The 19,611-nt window shown below is 37.2% G+C and overlaps 1 protein-coding gene across 6 annotated transcripts in view; it reads right to left on the bottom strand.

Annotated features, from left to right (window-relative positions):
• The window catches only part of ADGRG6 (adhesion G protein-coupled receptor G6), a 138,660-nt gene that overhangs the window by 21,337 nt on the left and 97,712 nt on the right, over nt 1–19,611 (bottom strand). For all 6 annotated transcript variants that reach the window (XM_038526200.1, XM_038526199.1, XM_038526202.1 and 3 more), the window contains 11 exons: nt 18,477–18,541; nt 17,628–17,838; nt 16,467–16,638; nt 14,708–14,848; nt 12,206–12,325; nt 10,532–10,577; nt 8,998–9,104; nt 5,344–5,471; nt 3,951–4,219; nt 2,487–2,583; nt 156–439 (listed from right to left, as the gene is read on the bottom strand). In XM_038526200.1, the coding sequence (XP_038382128.1) occupies nt 156–439; nt 2,487–2,583; nt 3,951–4,219; nt 5,344–5,471; nt 8,998–9,104; nt 10,532–10,577; nt 12,206–12,325; nt 14,708–14,848; nt 16,467–16,638; nt 17,628–17,838; nt 18,477–18,541 (1,640 nt within the window). The remainder of the gene's footprint in view (nt 1–155; nt 440–2,486; nt 2,584–3,950; nt 4,220–5,343; nt 5,472–8,997; nt 9,105–10,531; nt 10,578–12,205; nt 12,326–14,707; nt 14,849–16,466; nt 16,639–17,627; nt 17,839–18,476; nt 18,542–19,611) is intronic.

Raw genomic sequence — 19,611 nt, 5'->3', positions numbered from 1 at the left:
CAAGATCCTTTTAATGAGTACCCTGTACCTGGAACTATGTTCATTACTTGGAACAATGATGTAGAAACTTCGCATGACATCTACCCCAAAATGGAGGTGTTTGCAAACATGATACATTTAGAAGGCAGAAATTACAAAGGTACCACTTATCTTACCTTGTAATGAGTTGAAGATGGAGAAGAGGTACATAAAAGGGACATTTAAGGGTCCCCAGGCAAAGAAAGCAAAACCCCATGTCATGCCCAGTAGAAATGTCAGGCTGACTACACTGCGCAAGTTCCTTAAAACCTCTTCACGCAGGGTCCGGTTGCTTCTTTTGCCATTCCTCCCACAGATTTGCACCATTACCACGATGAACATGGCAACATTCAGGAAAAACATAACTCCAAAATACCCAGCACAGGTCACATAAAATACGACTGGATCCTGAATCCAACAGCTTAAAGAAGAAACAAGAAAGAAAAAGAGATTTATTACCATGTCCTGTTTACCTAAGACTTCTCCTGGTTTAGTTTGGGCTTCTGCAGATTTCACAGCTGGGCCTTTCTCAATACCTTTAGACAGTCACTTCATTTTCTTGGGCCTCAGTTTCTTTTTTGATGTTTACACAGGTTTTTTTTTGGCTAGGTTTGGATAACCATCATCTTAATATCGAGTTATTTAAGTCAACAACAACAGCAAAAAACCAAGGTGGCTTCTTGAATTCTGACTTGGCGTGAAGACACTCTGGGTTGGCTCACTCAAAACCATGTCTAACCCCTTTTCTCTTATGCGACTGTACTCCAGAGAATGGGAAATTTAAGTATTCATTTTCTCAATCTCTTTTGCATTTAAGGGGTAGTCATGTGGACATTGCTCTACAAAACGATATAGAAGCAAAATCTGCTAGGAGCTTTTTAGGAGAGATCCTTATTTGTTCTTTCTGCTTCCAACATGAATGCAAGCTCTGGAGTTACAGCGATCACCTTCTATCTGAGATAAAGGCCAAGACTGCTGCAGAGTTGCTGGTCCTGACATTTTTAGCCATAAAACCAATGCCAGTTGCGGTCTATTTTCATGTCTCTTGTCATGTGAGAAGAGTAAATTCCTACTTAAGACATACATAATCACGGATTCCATTACTGCTGCAAAATAATTCCTGTTAATATAATTGGCCCAGTTGAGGCAAGACCTTGTTATAGAACTGTGATATTCCTATAGTGACACTTCTCATGAACAGTTAAAAAGCTTACACCAATTACAACACTTCTATGATATGAGGAAGGATATACCTGATATCCAGAATGATATTTATAAATCAGGAAATAAAGTAATTTTAAAACTGCATCATGTGTAAAGTGTTCTATGAGTAAAGTCAACATATACTACAATTTGCAGATGCCCCAGTACCTAATTAATACTATGGGAGTTCTTGGGTACCTCAAAAATTGGATAAATTGTTTAAAGCAATTAAATTCATATTAAAATTCTCATGAAATTCTCATTCTGGGTTACGTATTCCACACTAGATCATGAGTGCCACAAAGGCAAAACCTGTCTTGAACATCTTTGGATCCCAGAACATAACGTGATTCCTGGCATATAATAAATGCTCAACAAATGACATTGTTGATGGCATGATAATTTACTACAATGGAGTGTAAAGCCCTGTGAGAGTTGACTAACATACTTGTAAAATTCCCTTATTTGGGACTGACTTCTACTTTTAATGTATCTTATTATAATAATCCCCTAAAAGATGCTGCTTGTCTCTGGCACTAATATCCCCTTACATATGGAAGTCCCCTTAGAATCCAGAAGTTCCTGACCTAGCTCCTCTATTTTCCACTAGTTCTTGTGGGATATTTTGAGTGCTGCTTTGGAACTATAAGAGAATGGAAGTCTATGAGGGAATGAGCACAGATTAGACACTGCCTTGATATGAAAATGTTCTCCATCCACGAAACATGTGCAGAGATGTGGTCTCATGGGTCTCATCTCAGGAGTAAGCTCTGTGTGCATCCAATAATTCATTCAATCAACAAATATTTATTGAGTACCTATTATGGGCTGGATAAAAGTGAACAACATCCCAATCTAGGCCTCAATGATTCCACACTGATTCCACTGATTATTCTGAAGGGAATTTACCAAATACAAATACTGATTTAATTTTCTTGAAACATGTGTGCGCTTAAAGAAGGGGAGTATTACAGAATGCCCTCACAGGACGGGTCTTCTGAGCCTGGAAGACCATATACCAGACTACCTCTGCAGTCTCCCAGGTGACAGAGTGCAGGTGAATGTGGGGAAGCAGCTCTAGCAGGCAGGGTACCCAGCCCAATACAGTTATGGAGCAGCAGAGATGTCAGCAAAGGCACACAGACACATTTTCAACCTTCCAAACTAAGAGGCTCCCTACTGGCCTGGGAACTTGCACTACACCCCAGGAAGCAAAGGATATGTACTCATCACAAATAAATTTCCAACAAGTTTTTATTACTTACAATTCATCACCTTGTTCTTTTCCATAACTTTCTTTTCCATAGACCTCATTTTGGTTTCTGCTTGCCAGAACAATGGACACAACCAGGGCAGGCAGACCTGTTACAGAAAGACCGTGACATAAGCAACTGTTCTGAGCATCTGGAACTGCTTTATAAGACTGATAATGGCAAGAGGAAAAAAAGGAGAGAAAGAAAACCCTCTATATCACAGAATCCAATTGTTTTAGAACTGGAAACTTGGTTAAAAGGAACAATGCAGTCCCCTCTTTGGTGTGAAACATCCAAGTCTAAATGGCAACAATTAAAACTCACTCTTAAATACAGATATTTAAATATTGTGTGGGATCACTGTGTGGCTCAGTGGTATAGTGCCCGCCTTTGGCCCAGGGCGTGATCCTGGAATCCTGGGATCAAGTCCCATGTTGGGCTCCCTGCATGGAGCCTGCTTCTCCCTCTGCCTGTGTCTCTGCCTCTCTCTCTCTCTCTCTCTCTGTGTCTCTCATAAATAAATAAAATCTTTAAATATTGTGTTTTCTTACTCTTACTCATTAGAGAACCAGAACCTCATTTATTCTGAATCCAGAAGCAAATGTGCTTCATTAATGACAGCTGTCATTCTGCCAGAGTTCGGGCAATAAAGGATCTGCAGCTTATTTTGCCCCTTTCTATGTAAAGAAAACTCTTTAGAAACAGTGGGGAAGAAACCATGGGGCTATAAAATTTTTATAGTCTCCTCTTTTCTCTCAAGAGAATCAAGTATTTTCATACATATTTCACTGGAGAAAACCACACCACTCTAATTCCCTGAAAGACACTTTTAGCATCAAATACCTTGGAAATATCCCATACATTTATATTGCCACCTGCAAAACCAAAACAAACAAACACACACACACACACACACACACAAACCCTCTAAAGGTTTGCTCCAATATGAAGCTAGATAAAAAAGAAGCCCATTTAGAAGATTCCAAACAGGCTAATGGTAGCATCCATGTCTGGCTGAGGAATCACGTTGAGAAGTTCAAGGCAAGAATTTTGTCAGTATTCTGGATGCACACACAAAAATAACATTCTCTCACTGCTTCCAAGACATGGGCATGTATTTAGGGGGTGAGGATAGCTAGGAGTCTGAGCTGGCCTTTATATTTTGAAACATAATGGAAAGGCACCACTGTCTGCCAGCTGCTTCTTCAGACTTGGGTGGGCTGGCTCTGATCACAGGAAATAAGTCTGTGGTGACTCAGGAGGCTAAGGCTTTTTCCTTTACTCCTGAGTTTAGTAAGGACAGCTTAATAATTTTAAAAAATACCATACCAAGGAAGCCCCTGCCTTGGGATGTGTACATCAAATCCACATCGTTCACAATTTTGAAGTTTCTTTTAGCAATGCTAAGCTTCCAAAATAGGATTTTCCTATGAAACTGGTGGTTTCCGTGAAACCAACACTTTTTAGGAGGCTTACCCCAGCCAATGATGCAGAATTTCAGGATGTATCTGCGAATGTAAGTGTTAAATACTTTAACCAGGGCAATATACATGTGAATGGCTTCTAGACCCATCCAGGTAAAGGTTGCAAGAAGGAAGAAATGGAGCAAGACAGCAACTGCCGTGCAAAGGCCATCCACATGAAACGAGGTGATCCAGCCATCCAAGAGGAAGAGGAGATTCAGGAACAGCAGGGCTGTACTCAAGTTCATCAAGATTTTAGAAGGATAGTCTCTTCGCAATTTTCTGAAAAGGGGGGAAAAAGATGAGAAGGAATACTGTAAATTAATCTCTTAAGCACAGGCAGTAAATTCCTGTCTTCTGTAAAGCTCTGTAGTGGATTAGGTAGCATCATTGTGACATGACTTCACGAGGAGGAGATTTGTTTTTATGTAGAAATATTTAAAGATATTTATGAGTATTTGGCAAATTATAGTTTTTTTAATGTTAATTTCATTTCAAAACTGCAATTGTTTACCAAATTTCCAGTTAGCTTCAACAGATTTTTTTTTAACAGATTTTTTTTTTTAATTTTTATTTATTTATGATAGTCACATAGAGAGAGAGGCAGAGACATAGGCAGAGGGAGAAGCAGGCTCCATGCACCGGGAGCCCAACATGGGATTCAATGCCGGGTCTCCAGGATCGCGCCCTGGGCCAAAGGCAGGCGCCAAACCGCTGCGCCACCCAGGGATCCCAACAGATCTTTTTTAATCCAGGAAAAATGCTAGTTATAAAAATGATATTTTTGTTATAATAAAACAATTTCCCTTAAATTTTCTTAATGAGGTAAGGATTCTTTTTTTTTTTTTTTTAAGGTACTGTTGGGGAGGTAGTCTGGCTGGCTCAGTGAGTGGAGCATCTGCTTTCAGCTTAGGTCATAATACCTGGGTCCTGGGACCAAACCCAGTTGAGCTCCTTGCTCAGCAAGGAGTCTGTTTCTCCCTTTCCATCGGATTTTCCTCCCTGCTCGTGTTTTTGCTCTCTCTCCCTCTCTCAAATGAATAAATAAAAAATATTTTTTTTAAAAAAAAGGTTTCTATTTCAGGACTAATTTTATAAGATCTGTGAAACAAAAGTTTTCATCTCTTACCATGTAAAAAGCACTTTGTACAATTTGTATATATATGTTAATCATCTCTTACAGGTTTAAATGCATTTTATCCATAGAAATACAATAATTATAAATGAAGATTCTATACTGCAAAATTTATATTGTATGATATATGTTATGAGAAACCTAAATATTAAAGTTGAACCACTCTACATGATTCAAAAAGCATATAAGTATTTTTAAAAGCAAAGGCAATTTTCTTATTCACATTTTGGGACAGTTAGCACTGGATTTTGACAGATAAAAAAATACTTACTCAAAGGCAACATACGTCAGGAGAGTTGCTGCTGAAAAGATAGCAGATATCCCACACCCAATATAGGTGATGAAGGTGAGAACTTTGGTGTTTCTTGCATCTATCTGTGAGGCAGTTCCTTGAAGGTCCTGCATAAAACATGGGAAGTAGCTGTTAAGAATCTCTCTTTTCATGGGAATGGTATTTTATTAGAAAGTTCATTGCTAGCACTTACAGTCTTAGCTCCATCTTAGGGCTAAAAACAACAGTGCATTTCATTTTTTTGTGCTCTTGCAGATCATTCTATGAAGCAAAAGTGTAGCATTACTGAGAGAGTTGCAGGTTGCTTTCTATCATTACCTTGTAATCTAAATTATTTGCACACCAGGATAGCCTGAGGAACAAAACCACTGGGTCGGTCTCCCATCAGAAATTGGGGAGGAGGTCACTGCCTTGCAGAATAAATTATCAGGCCCATTCCTAACATTTGCAGGGCTAGGGACACAAGTACAAATGGAGGCCACCATGGTCAATGTGAGCCTTCAGGCAAACTTTGGCTTCTATGTCCAATAGGAAGGGCTCAGCCAGAGACTGGGACCTCTGAGTGTAGTACAAAGGATCTTAACTATGGTCATTTCAAAGCTTGGCATGTATTGGGTTGAGTGGGCTTTATTTATTTTTTTAAATAAATATGAAGCTACTACAAAGTTTTAGATCATAGCTGTTTTTTGTTACTTTTTTCCTTAAATTTTAACCTCTGTAGACCTGAAAGAGCACCATTTAAAGTGTTAGAGGTTGTAGGATAGAAAGAAGTAAACACTTTCTAGAATATTAACATGAAGTATTAATTTCACTGTGCAGAAGCAGACTTGCAAAAGGAGAAAAAAAATTGCAAAGTCTTTTTTTTTCTTCTTAAGTAGGGAATTGGGTTAGGGATAAATCTTGAGCTAAGACTATCTACTCAATCCTGGTTGGAGGAGAAAAGATACCTCCATTATGCAGATGTTCAAAAATGGAGCCTTCTTGGGGATGGGGTTCAAGTCAGCGCCAGTGGACTCACAGATGGGTTACCTTGACCAACATTTTGGTTACTCCAAGATTTCATGGAGCAGAGAAAGTCTTGAGGAATCTACAAGTGACTTGTCATTACCTCTTGCAAAACCTATGGCTCCCATCTAAGCAAGGGGGTAGACTTGCAATCCACAATTAAAATCACAATTTAAAGTGTAAATTAAATAAAATAATGTTGTTTATTATTACACATTCAAACACAACTCTCATGCTGTTTTGTACTTTTAGAGAACAAAGAATATGAAAATATTTATTCCTCTGATCTAGCCAACATGAAAATGTACTAATGTTAAAAGTATTAAAATCAGTTTTACTATAAAGAAATGTTAACAGGGAACATTAAATCCTTCATACATTTGTAGATTAGAAGATATAATTATGGGGCTGGGGTGCATTTTTTAACTTCTCATATGGTAAAAGTGCCACAGGGCAATGTAGACTCTGGGAATATCTTACAAGTGACAAGTGAATAAAGAGTTTGTAAAGCATGAAAACTCTTAACAAAGTCTTGGTGGTCTTGAAAAGCCAAGAGGAATGGGACATCTCTAGGAAGAATAAATTCTGGAAAGTTTTTCTCTTAGTACTATATAATCTTATAAGAGCAGAAAGAAAGAAAGAAAGAAAGAAAGAAAGAAAGAAAGAAAGAAAGAAAGAAAGAAAATAAGAGCACCAAGATGGAAAGAATAGAACTAAAAAAATGCATATGTTCATATATATGTAAAACTAATTATTTAATAAAATGACAACAGAGAAATACACAGTAACAAATTCATAATAAAATTCAAACAATGTATGAAGAAAGTAACCAAAGTAATGGGAAGCCAAACTGTGGTTACATGTAAACCACTGCTGTATACGGAACTATACTTAACTGTTACCTATTTATTTAATCTTAGACCTACAAAGTACATAATCCTGCTCAAACACACACGTGCACATGCATACATATACATGTGTTCACATGTACACAATTCAAATAGTTAAATGAATTAAGCTAAAGTTTATATACCTAAATGAATAAAGATACAAAGTAAATGCTTTTAAAAAAAATGTCTGCTGTCACTTTTGGAAAAAGGAGAACATGAAATTTAAAACTGAAAGTATTTTGGGGCACCTGGGTGGCTCAGTTAAGCATCCAACTCAATTTTGGCTCAGGTCATGATTGCAGGGTCAGGAGAGAGAGCCTGGCATCATGCTCTGCCCTCAATGTGGAGTCTGCTTGAGATTCTCTCTCCCTTTCTGTTTGCCCTTTCCCTAGCGCTCGCTCTCTCTCTCTCTCTCAAATAAATAAATAAAATCTTTTTTAAAAATTGAGAGGTTTTTGTTTTTCTTTTTTGTTTGTTTGTTTGTTTTTCTTAGGGAAAACACAGTTTAATTGTTCATTTTCATGCTCTGGCAGAAAGAAAAATATTTATATTTTGGGAAAGTTAAAAAGTTATTTGCTATGATTGTTTCCTTTTTCAATGACAAGTTTTTTATCCCTCAGAGCATGATGCAGTAGACTGTCAGGAAAATTACTTATGGGATGCCCATATTGACAATGGCCAAGTGGGTTCATGAGCCTAATGCCATATGCCACAGCCCCTACTGCTCCTGCTTAGTACTACAGGAAGTAGGGGTAAGATCTAAGGGAGAGGATAAACATAACCATGGTATCTGCAATCCATGTTCAAAAGGCTTTACTCTCTCAGCATACATTACTGCCATCATCATTGGAAAACAAATGTGGTTTAATCCCTGGGAACTATACCAAATATCAGAAACAACAGCTATGTTACAAGCTGGAAGATGCACTGCACACCAGAAAAGTATCTGCAAAAACACCAGTGTATTAGATATAAGATAGAGGTATAAGTCTGTGGATGAATTCAAACAAGTTGCATAGAGCATGGCTTTTGAAAATTTGGTGGGATGGAAAAAAAAAACCACGTCTATGTGATCTAATTTTTGTCTAGAACTGTTGGATAGGCTGGATAATGAGATAAAACTAGGGCCATGGGAAGGAAGGAAAAGAAGGAAGCAAGAAAGGAAGGTAGAAGGAAAGAAAGGATTAATATGAAGGCCTAGTGGTAAGAGACCCATGTCACACCCATCACTTCTCTTTCAGGCCTGAAGACTTCATGCTGTCTTAGACCCTAGTCTGTTCTAACAGGCCATGCTCTTAGGGCAAGGGCGGTGGTGCATCATTTTGGGTGACAGCTGGATCACCTAGCGCAGTATCTGCTATAAAGTCACATTCAATCTAAAGAGTGATAATGCAAGAACATTTTATCAGACTTTTCACAGTTCCCCTCCATGTTAGTTAAATCCAACATTTTCTTCCTCTTTAACTTTTCAAGAATATCATGGTGATTTTCTTGTTTCCAGGATTACTTATCATTGCTATTAATACTACTGGAGAAAAAAAAAACTAAGGTTCTTTTTTATAATTCCTGTTATAAATTTTATATATGTGATCTCTGCTAGTTAGAAAGATTCAAGATATAGATATCAATTATCAGGAAATAATTCCCAAAACACAGTCTAAAAAGGCTGACTTACAAAAAGAAGTATGCCTTCCCAAATTATATCATTTCAAAATGAGTTTAGAAATTCCTCCCCTACCATCAGAACTCCAAAGTGTGTGAGGTGGTTACATAAGCAGACCGTCTCGCTCTCATCTGAATCTCTGTGTGCCACACATCCTGACGTGTTCCAAAATCCAGAACCTTCTGTAAGAGGAAGTCCACAAACAGTGTGAAAATAACAGCAGGCCAGTTCCTTTTCTATAATGGATGATATCTTCTTTAGGAAAATACGTCTTAGTCTTTTCTGCCTTACAGTTTATCAGTAAAACAGATACTTTTAAGAATACTTAAAACTGCCAATACTTAGAATAATTTAGATTCCCGCCCCCTCCAAAAAAAAATTTTTAGATTCCCAGAATCACAGAATGTTAGTACTGGATTGGCAACGAGAGATTATCTAGTCAGTGGTTTTCAACTGCATTCTACTGAAGTGTCTCAGGGGTCCTGTAAAAGTTTGATTCAAGTTTAACTTTTAATGTATTACAAAATAAACTACCATGAAAAGAGTATCCCCTTTCAAATATATTACATACCAATGAAGTCTCTGAAGATCAATGCATTTTTTTCCCTTAGGTTAGCCTCTATTTTTATAAAGACATGAGAACAAACAGAGGTCTGCCTTCTTGTAACATGCTATTCAGTACACAGCGATGATGCACAGTGGCAGCTTATTATAAATGCCTTGAATGCATTTTATCTAATTTTTATGGTAGGATGTGGAATATGAGCAACTTATAGGTTTAAAGATTATTTTAACACTGCAATGTGATATCATTTTTAATTATGTATCCAGTAAATCCACTTTGTCAAAATTGTGCAACTAGAAACCAAACAACAAAAAATTTCCTAGCTGTGATAAGGTATATCAAAAACAGAGGTTGGACACCCACAGAATTCATTTCTACCAAGAAGCAGACTGTACCGGTGCTGGTTTGATTTAGCCATGATAATATCCCTGGGGATCCCCAACGGAAGGTGACCCTCAGGAGGCAGAGGTAGGAGGTTTCATAGATCATCCTTCACATCAAAGAGTTCTGCATACCTTATACTTAATGACTTATTCCTTAATTTTGCCATTTTCTCTTAATTGTTCAATGTCATTTTGGAAGCAGTTCATTTCTTTCAAGTAAAATATATGTATTATAACCACCTCTATATTTATAGTCCTTTAATATGCTTTCCCCATAATCTGAGATCTGGAAGTTGGATGCTAAATTGTGTGCCTCATGCACAATCAAATAATCTCAGAGGTGTCCTTAAATGAATAAGATCAAGTAAGTATATACTGATGTTCATCTAAAAGTAACAACACAAATGCACAACTGTATCTGAAATCAAAGAGGTTGTTTGGTATAAAAAAAATCAAGTTTACTTATTTCTTCTTGCAATGAGTAAAAAGTTGCAGAAATTAGGTTCACTTCCTCTGCTACCTAAACTAAACTTTGCAGTTCAGTTGTCATCACACTTACACTGTGACTCACTCTGGCTGGGGTGGAATGAAAGGAAACGGGGGTGTCTAACAATGTTTAAAATTCAGTTGTTCTTAAGACAGCCAATATTTTAAAACTTACCGTTTTTGTTCAGATCCCAGAAGGCACAGATGGGATGAGGCACTGCCTATATTAACATAAGAATAAACATGTGAAATTGTGTTTAAAATAAGTGAAAAATCTTAGGATCTGAATATGGGAAAAGAGTCAAAATGCTAAGGTTTTCACAAAGAAATAGACCAGTATTAGTCATGCTGATACAACCTAAGAATGGCAGGCAGTCCAGAAGGATCTCCTCTCACAGAGACTTCAAGTGGAAACCAACCATAAAACCTCATGAGGAAATGTGCTTCCCATTTACCTAAAGGTTACTATTTTTGTACCACCATAACATGATATTCTTAGCATTTATCAAAGCTCTTTATATTGTAATTTCACTTCATCTTCAAATTTATCCTTTATGTCTTAGTATGTGCCCCGAATTGAAAGTAGGGCTTCAGACAGATATTTGCACATCCATGTTCACAGCAACATTACTCACAACAGCCAAAAGGTGGAAGCAATCAAAGTACTAATTGATGGATGAATGGATAAAAAAATGTGGGAGATATACATACATACATATGTATTATGCATACATATTATCTAGCCTTAAAAAGGAAAGAAATTCTGGTACATGCTAGAACATGGATGAACCTTGAAGAGATGATGTCAAATGAAATAAGCAGGTCACAAAAGGACAAATATTATACGATGTCAATTACATCAGGCGCCTCAAATATTACATTCATAGAGATGGAGAGTAAAATGGTGGTTGTGGGGTCCCGAGGAGGGGAAATGGGGAGCTGCTCTATAATGGTACATAGTTTCAGCTGGGGACTATGAAGCAGTTCCAGAGATGAATGGCAAAATGTGTGCAGAATAACATAAATGTACTAAAATGTCACAGAACTGTACACTTAAAAATGGTTAAAATAGTATTATATTATATATTTTACCACAATAAAAAAAAATTCTTCATGCATTAAGGAGTTGAAACAAAGGAAGCCAAAGGGTAGAACAAGGAAGTCTCAAAGGGCTCGGTGACAAATCAAGGCTAGTTCTTAGATGACTTAACTTCCAAGCCTCATTTCTTATCAGCCAGCTTCCTTCCTGCCTGCCTTCCTGACTGCCTAATAAATGGGAGAATCACAAGTGGGCCCTCCGTCAAGGAGGGGAAAGCCTGTGCCTGGCCTTACCTGGGACCATGAGAAGCCCTGTATAATTTTATCAAATAAACAGACGATAGCAAGGGCAATGAAGCAACAAAAAAGCAACATGTGCCAAGATTTTAGATAACTGCTAACCTCTCAAAAAAAGAAGTCCATCCTGGCCTATTTCCCTTCTGCTTTCCCAGTAGCAGGAATTTCTGACTTGAAAAAAAAAAAAAAAAACCCACAAACTTTTTAACGGCAGGATTGTGCAACTGCATCTGATTTCTCAAAGCAATATGTTGTTCCTTCAAAAGAGGTTGTCCTCCTCACTCTCATTCTTCTCATGACTGAACCCTAGATGGACAAGTCTCCCCACTTGCCAATATTTAACATGATACTACAGTACTGACCTGATTAACTGTTCTCCCCTTTTTGGAAAATTGCTCCCCTCAAAAAAAGTGCCAGTAAAATAAAATTCTTACTGTGTCAGGGAACAAAAAGGCCTCATACTTCTCTGAAATAGTTTGCCTCTTTTCCATTGTTCTCTGTAGCATTTTCTTACCTGGCTTCTTGTGTGTTTGATTTTAATTCGAACAGGATCCTTCAGATCCTGAATAGTAATGTTTCCAATACTGCATGCCATCACATAACTCACTAAGGTGCCTTTCTTGGTTTCTACATCCTTTTAAAGAAAAAAAAGTGGATTATTCATCAGAAGTATCCTTTTATTTGATTTGGGAGTTCCCAAACACGCAAACTGTCAGCACTTTTTACATTTAAGATTTTCAATTATAAAACATCCTGTTTATAAAATCAAATTGCCGGCTTTCCTGAAAGAGCTTTGCTATTTCCCTTATTATAATAAATACATTGAGGGAACATTATGAGCCAATGCTGCAAGGCAGTGTTCATAATACCTACTCTTGATTGCTATGGGCTGATGTCAGCCAGTTAACATCTGAAACAATGTGAACCCAGAAATAATATACTCATAAAAAGCCACAAAACAATTAGATCATTTCCCTGCCCTAGAAAACAGATGAAGTTGTTTGCTGTTAGAAAAACATAAAGAAATACAGTGTGAAAATTTAAAAAAAATTTAATATCCATGCCAACAGCCTGATGTGTTTAGTAACTTACAACTAAATGTAATTCTACTAGATGAAGGTCCCATCCAGAACTACAGCTTTTTTAAAAATTATTTTTAAGATTTATTTATTTGAGAAAGAGAGAGAGAGAGCATGAGCATGATGGCTGCGGGGAGGGGGGATTGCACAGAAGGAGAGGGTAAAGGAGAGAGTCTTATGCAGACTCCATGCTGAGTTCAGATCTGAGGAGGGGCTCAATCTCATGACTCTGAGATCAAGACCCTGAGATGGTGACCTGAGCCAAAAATCAAGAGTCAGATACTTAACCAACTGCCCCACCCAGGCACCCCCAACCAGAACTTCTACCTTCTGTGATTGTATACTTGCCACCCTCCGTAGCTTCCCCTTCAGAGACAAGGTTGTCAGGAAATCAAATCAGTGAATCCCGAGCTCAAAAAATGACTAGGGCCAACAGTATGTCTCTCAGCAAGACCATCTCTTACTTCTTCCTCCCTTGTGCTTTTCTTGTCAAACTACCTGCACTTCTCTATTGAAGCTTATAATCAGTTATTTGGGAATAATCATAGGATTTCTTACATGCCAAATAAATCTCAGCATTCAGAATATAGTTTTTCATTACTTTTGTGATCATGCTCAACAAAGTTGGTAATGGCTTATGGATACCCTGTCTTTTTTTAAAAAAAATACTCATATCTTATTCACTAAGTTAGGAGTTTACCATAGAACCCTTAAAATCTTTTGATTCTGCTATTAATTTACTTTAAAAACCAAACATATGTTTCCTAATAATAATATGGTGACTGGGAGATGCTGAGGGAGAAGGGAAAGGTAGTGCGCAGAAGACAGACTCAAGATGAAACAATGTCAGATTCTTATAGTTCTAACCCTTCTCCCACCCCCTCCCTGCTGGGCTCAACTTCTCTGAACAAAGCCTCCTCTATCACCAGTCACATTTTTGTGATACATACTGCATTTCTGTTTTGCTTTTAAAGGTGGCGCTGTAAGCCTCAAATAATTTTAATAAATGTCGTTTTACCTGTTTATAGCTACTAAATCCTTCAGACTACTTAGCAATTACGTTCTTAATTTACATAAAGATTTTATGTAGCTTGTTTCTAAAACATATGCTGAAAAAAACTTTAACATTTTACAATTATTGTAAATGATTTCATGGTATTTCTTTGCCATGCTTCTGTAAATGAATTAGAAACAATTCTATTGGCCTTGAGACTTGGCTATTTTCTCTTATACAGATGGCATTGTTTAATATATACTGGTGTATTTAATTTAATAGATAACTTTTATTTTTTAAAAAGGGCTCAGTGAAACTCTCTGAATTGGGTTGCACTTTCAAAGGCAATCAGAGGTCACCAGTATTTGCTGGCAGTGGACTTTCTAATATCTAAAAATGATGCCAATAAAATGACAATATGTGCTTAGCACAATGCCACCCCACTCTGGGGATGTGTGAAGGCCAAAGGTCATTTGAAATATTAATGGGAAAACTGATTAAAGCCAAGAATGCTGTTCATTATGTAAACAGTGCTTCCTGCTGAATTAAAAAAAAAAAAAAAAAAAACAGAAACAAAAACCATACCTTTCCTTTGGCACACAATTGCTTTGACTCTGAAGGTCTAAATTGCTGGAGAGCATAAAATATTTAACAAAAGGAATAATAGATAGTTACTTCTCCACAAATTCCATTCCTAATTGTACCATGTAAGTCTTAATCTAATATTTATTTTAAAAACCTACATGAGCACATCCTGTAATATGCATATAATTACCTGAAATAAAATGCTTAAATAATTGTTACAGTTTTTCATATTTGAAGATCCAGTAGTTTAATTTCTCTATGCCTCCTGATATATTTTCAAGGAATCCAAACTGTTATTTTTATTTTTTGAGCAAGGAAACTCAATTTGCAATTGAAAAATAATTTAATGAACCCATACCTGGAAGAGTCCAGTTTTATTGAAGAAAGTAAACTGTGCTCTTTTAACTAACACAGAATCTTCTTGATTTAAATTCTCAAGTAAGTTTGGAGGCAAAATTACAGAAGCCAATGGATCCATTTGTCCACTTTCAAAATCCATCTGTCACACACAAAGAGATACACTGGTCAAGTAAAGACAAATTGCAATGATAACTACTCCACATACTGAACAAGGCAGGAGAACAACTACTCAGCTAGGGCCAGGGCTTCACTTTATTTACCCCTACTGGAGTCACTGCCCTCCTGAATGAATCCCTACACACAAAAGCCTGTATCTCGTCTGAGTTTTGCAAACATGGAAAAACATGGAAGACACATGGATTTTAATGAAGGCAAATTGAGAAACAGACTAATCAGTTAACATTTTCAAGTATAAGATGTAGATTTACAATTAATAGATTTTGAGCTTTTCTCAAAACACCTAGTGACAGAAAACTACAAAGCAGGGGAAAAAAAGACTAGAGTTAATTAGTCTGATGCTGAGAATGAGCATCTCTGCACAGAGGAAACAACTGAGGCTTTATGAATACTCTTGGATATCACTTTTCCAGAACCCACCAAGGAGGCTAAAAAGTGTCTTCCTGCAAGTGGACTTGGAATGAGACTGAGGCTCATGACCAAATTTTCACTCTTGAATGTGAAACAGAAATTTCCACAAGAGCCCCTACTCTCAAGCAGAGAAATGTTCTTCCTTTCAACCAGATTTTAAAATATTTTATCTTGGTTTATCGCCACAGTGGAGAAGTAGTACATGCCTTCGTGTGCTCTCCCACACCTAGGATGGTGTTGTGATCATTTAATTTGCCCCCATGGTTAGCACTAACATACAGTAGGAACTTGAAAAATCTTTGCTGAAGGGTCACTTCCACAGATCAGAGAGGCTCTCCATGAACCTGTCCAGCCTTATCACTGCCTACCATTCCCCAGCTTCATGCCACTGGTTCTCAGAGTGCCATTCAAAGACTAGCAGAATTGGCAATGTCTGGGAGCTTGTTCCAAGTGCAAACGTTGGAGATCCACCTAGGACCTACTAAATTAGAATCTCTTGGGATGGTACCCCGCAATCTGTTTTGACATGTCCTCCAGGTGTTATCATGCAATTTGAAAACCACTGGCATGGTTGAATACATGACACTTCTTCTTCCCACCTGGGTCCTTAATAAAGCCCTTTCTTTAAAAAAAAAAAATTATTTACTTATGCATGAGAGACACAGACAGAGAAGCAGAGACACAGGCCAAGGGAGAAGTAGGGTCCCTGTGGGGAGCCCGATGTGGACTCGATCCCAGATCCTGGGGTCACGACCTGAAGGATCCTGGGGTCACGAGCAGAAGGCATAAGCTCAACCACTGAGCCTCCCAGGTGCTCCTCCCCCCCTTTTAAAAAACATTTTATTTAAGCCCTTTCTTCTGATTGAACTGATCTCCTCCCACCACTGTCAATGGGGTAGTTCCCACCGATGGTTTAACACTTAGTTCCACTATCACCCCTTGTAGAGGGTAAGCGGACCACCCCATCACCCAGGCTCTAAAAGAATACCTCCTCTCAGCATCTATATACCTGTGGTTACTACTACCATTAACCTTAGCCAGTGTTCTGACCTACCTGCCTGCAACCAGTGGACCAAGATCTTGAAGTAGTAACTGGCAAGCGATCAGATAGTTTTTATTTCTCTAATCTCTTTTATTTCTTAAAACTAAAGAAACCACTGGCTCATTACCTGAAAATAGGATTCATTATTGCTTGGAAGACCAATGCTAAAATTTGAGATTTCATTTGTCCCTGGGGACAGGGATGATACTCCAAGGGCCAAATTCCGAGTTGTAATATTCACACGTGATGTGGTATTTAGGTCTATCTTGAAGGCCAATTCATCAATTGTTTTTAAAGCTCTAAAGAAATAACAATACCATTGTTAATTAACATGTTTTATGTACTTATAAACATGTGACTTGCAGGACAAAATACAGATCAGGTAAAATTGCCTTTATATTTTGTGACCTTAACATGAATACCAACAAAATTACCCCAAACCGCAGTATCAGTTAAAACACAGAATGATAGTGATAAATGCATCCTCAAGAGAAATATTATGCTTTAAGGAAAATCAACAATTAAATCACTCTAAACAAATATCGTTTTTTACCTCTTAACCTCTCTTTCCTTATTTTATAACTGAGTGAGAAGGAAAATAATGAGGCAAAGCATTTATTTTAACTCTAAGACACTATGAAAAAAGTTTGTAATTATTATGTAGATAAGGTAAGTTAAAAAACACATTTTAACAAATATAAAATTTTTATTGAAGAAATTTGGTGGATAGGAAGGAAACAGAAGAAATATTAACATATTAAATGAAATAACTGGATGCAAACTAATTGTGTAAAAACAGGTACATTTCACCTACCCTGGACATTTTCATTCCTGAAGTATAAGGATCACACAGCTGTGGCATATCTTTGTCACAGTCCATAGGACAGAACTTACAGTGACAAAGTTGTGCCTAAAAGATGTGAGCTGAACGTTTGCTAAGTGTCTCCTCTGCCAGCAAAGTATCCTATGCTAATATATATAGTAGCTTATCTTGTGAATTAATTCCAATTAACATTTTTTCAGATGAGAAATGACATACTGATTATGTTTTTCTGGGGCTATTTACGTATCTTGCCAGATGGACAATCCTAATCATTTTGTAAATTATTTTTCTCAAGAAAGAAAATAGACAACTTTGAAGTTCACTTTGTGAATGATATTGGGAAATATTCAGAGATCTTCTGGATATTTAAATGATGAAAGCTGCCCACCATGCGTTCAGATAATAGAAATTACATAACATGTATCCAAATAAATTTTACTCCCCAGAAGAAAAAAAAATACTCACTCAGAAGAAGACTCAAGCAAGTCACTGTCCGGACTGGTTAAGATATTGGAAAATATAGTCATTAAAGTTGAACCAAGCATTATATCAATATTTTCTTCTTTATTCACAATCCTTTTCACCTGCTCTACAATGCTGGTGATATTGGCTGAATTTAAGGTTTGCCCATCACCAGTTAAATTTAAAATCTGGTTGGCCACTTCATTTACTTCCCCTAAAAAAAAAAAAAAAAAAAAAAGACAAAAAAAAGAACACACAAAATTTTGAATAGTTCAGGAATCCAAAACATACTATAATATTTCCACTTCATAGTCCCAACTTTGGAGTGACCAATAATCATATATAGTTCTAAGAGAAATGTCCCCAGAATCACAAAAAATAAGTGTATATCTGCTTTTTAAAAATAATACACAACTAGGGGCGCCTGGGTGACTCAGTCGGTTAAGCATTTGCCTTCGGCTCAGGTCATGATCCCTGGGTTCTAGGATCGAGCCCCATGGCTGGCTCCCTGCTTAGCAGGGGGTATCTGCTTCTTCCTCTGCCCTTCTTCCTGGCTCCTGTTCTCTCTCTCTCAAATGAATAAATAACATAATATTAATATTAATTTATACATATTTATTTATATATTACGTCTTCTCTAAAATTGTCTGTTTTTAATTTCCAACAGAATATACAAGAAAGTTAGAATTGGGAAAAAAAGAATTTTCTACCTTATGTAAAACAATCACTTGCTTAGCTTTTAATATTACAATGGCTATCGTATGGCAGAAGAATATATCTCAAGAGGATGAAAACTATGAAATCATTTCACTTTGCCTGTGAGAACTGAAGAAAAATTGCTCGCTCACTTACTTGAACAGTTGGAGATATCAGGAGGCCCCCAGTAAGCCAAAGATGTGTTGGCAGGGTCACGATAACTACAGAACAAAACAAGGTATTTCAAATATTTGGCATAAATGACAGTATAACTGACAAAATTAGTTAATATGTTTGAGAATTTGCCTTGATATCTATGTAAATTTCTTTTGAAAATAAAATTGTAATATATTGAAATAAAACTCCCACTAAGAATTCTTATAGGAAAAAAATCAGGTGCCATGCATCCTAGAAACATAATATTATACCAGCAATAGCATGTGTTCTAAGCTAGGATACATCAGGTTACTAAGGTTAAAGTGTTCAGTAACATGGATCAAATACCTCTTTAAGAACTTTGATAAAATCTGATTTTAATCTCATATAACTGTAAAGCAGATCACAATACACACTTCAAAGATGAGGAAAAAAGACTTCGAGAAATCAAAGAATATTCCAAAGTCTCACAGCTAGGAAGAGGTAGAGCCTTGTTTCAAACTACGATCAGTAACTCTCCCCTCTTTACTCCCTACCATATGTCAAACACAGCAGAATGTGCAAAGTTCTGGCAGTTTCCATTTCTGATCTCACCACCCCCATGAGAAAACTCTAACAGGGGGTGAGGTAGAGAGTGAAGAGCTGGGTCTCACTTGCTAATCAGTGAATCCTCTGCAATCAACCTGTCTCTGAGGTAAACACATGGAAAATCTACACCCTGACAGTCTCCATTAGCAGTCTGCCCTAACATGGATTCTGTATTTATTCCCTCTTTTTCTGCCTCTTCTCATTCCAACAATAACCACTCCAAATTGTTCAAAAGTTTTGGAATTTCCGATGCATGTTACAAAGCTGTAAGTTAGTTCGTTCATCCTTATACAAAGTGCTCTGCTCTAGACCCACCCTGTGGTTTCCAGACTTCTTCCTCTTTCTTTGTAGAAGGCTAAAATAGCATGGTGCTTGGAGTAAAAAGGGTTTTCTTGGTACCCTACCTGCCTTATCTTTTACCCTCCATGAAGTCTATGATTTAAGTATTCACAGACTTTCCAATCAATATACAATTGGTGGGAACTACTGTGCAGCCTGTGTAACCCAGGAAGGTAGATAATGTGGAGCTTTACTGGCAAGATTCAAT

The sequence above is a fragment of the Canis lupus genome, chromosome 1 (genome assembly GCF_011100685.1).
Source record: "Canis lupus familiaris isolate Mischka breed German Shepherd chromosome 1, alternate assembly UU_Cfam_GSD_1.0, whole genome shotgun sequence".
NCBI lineage: Eukaryota > Metazoa > Chordata > Mammalia > Carnivora > Canidae > Canis > Canis lupus.
The sequence above is the reverse complement of the archived record's forward strand: the minus strand, read 5'-3'. Positions and strand labels throughout refer to the sequence as shown.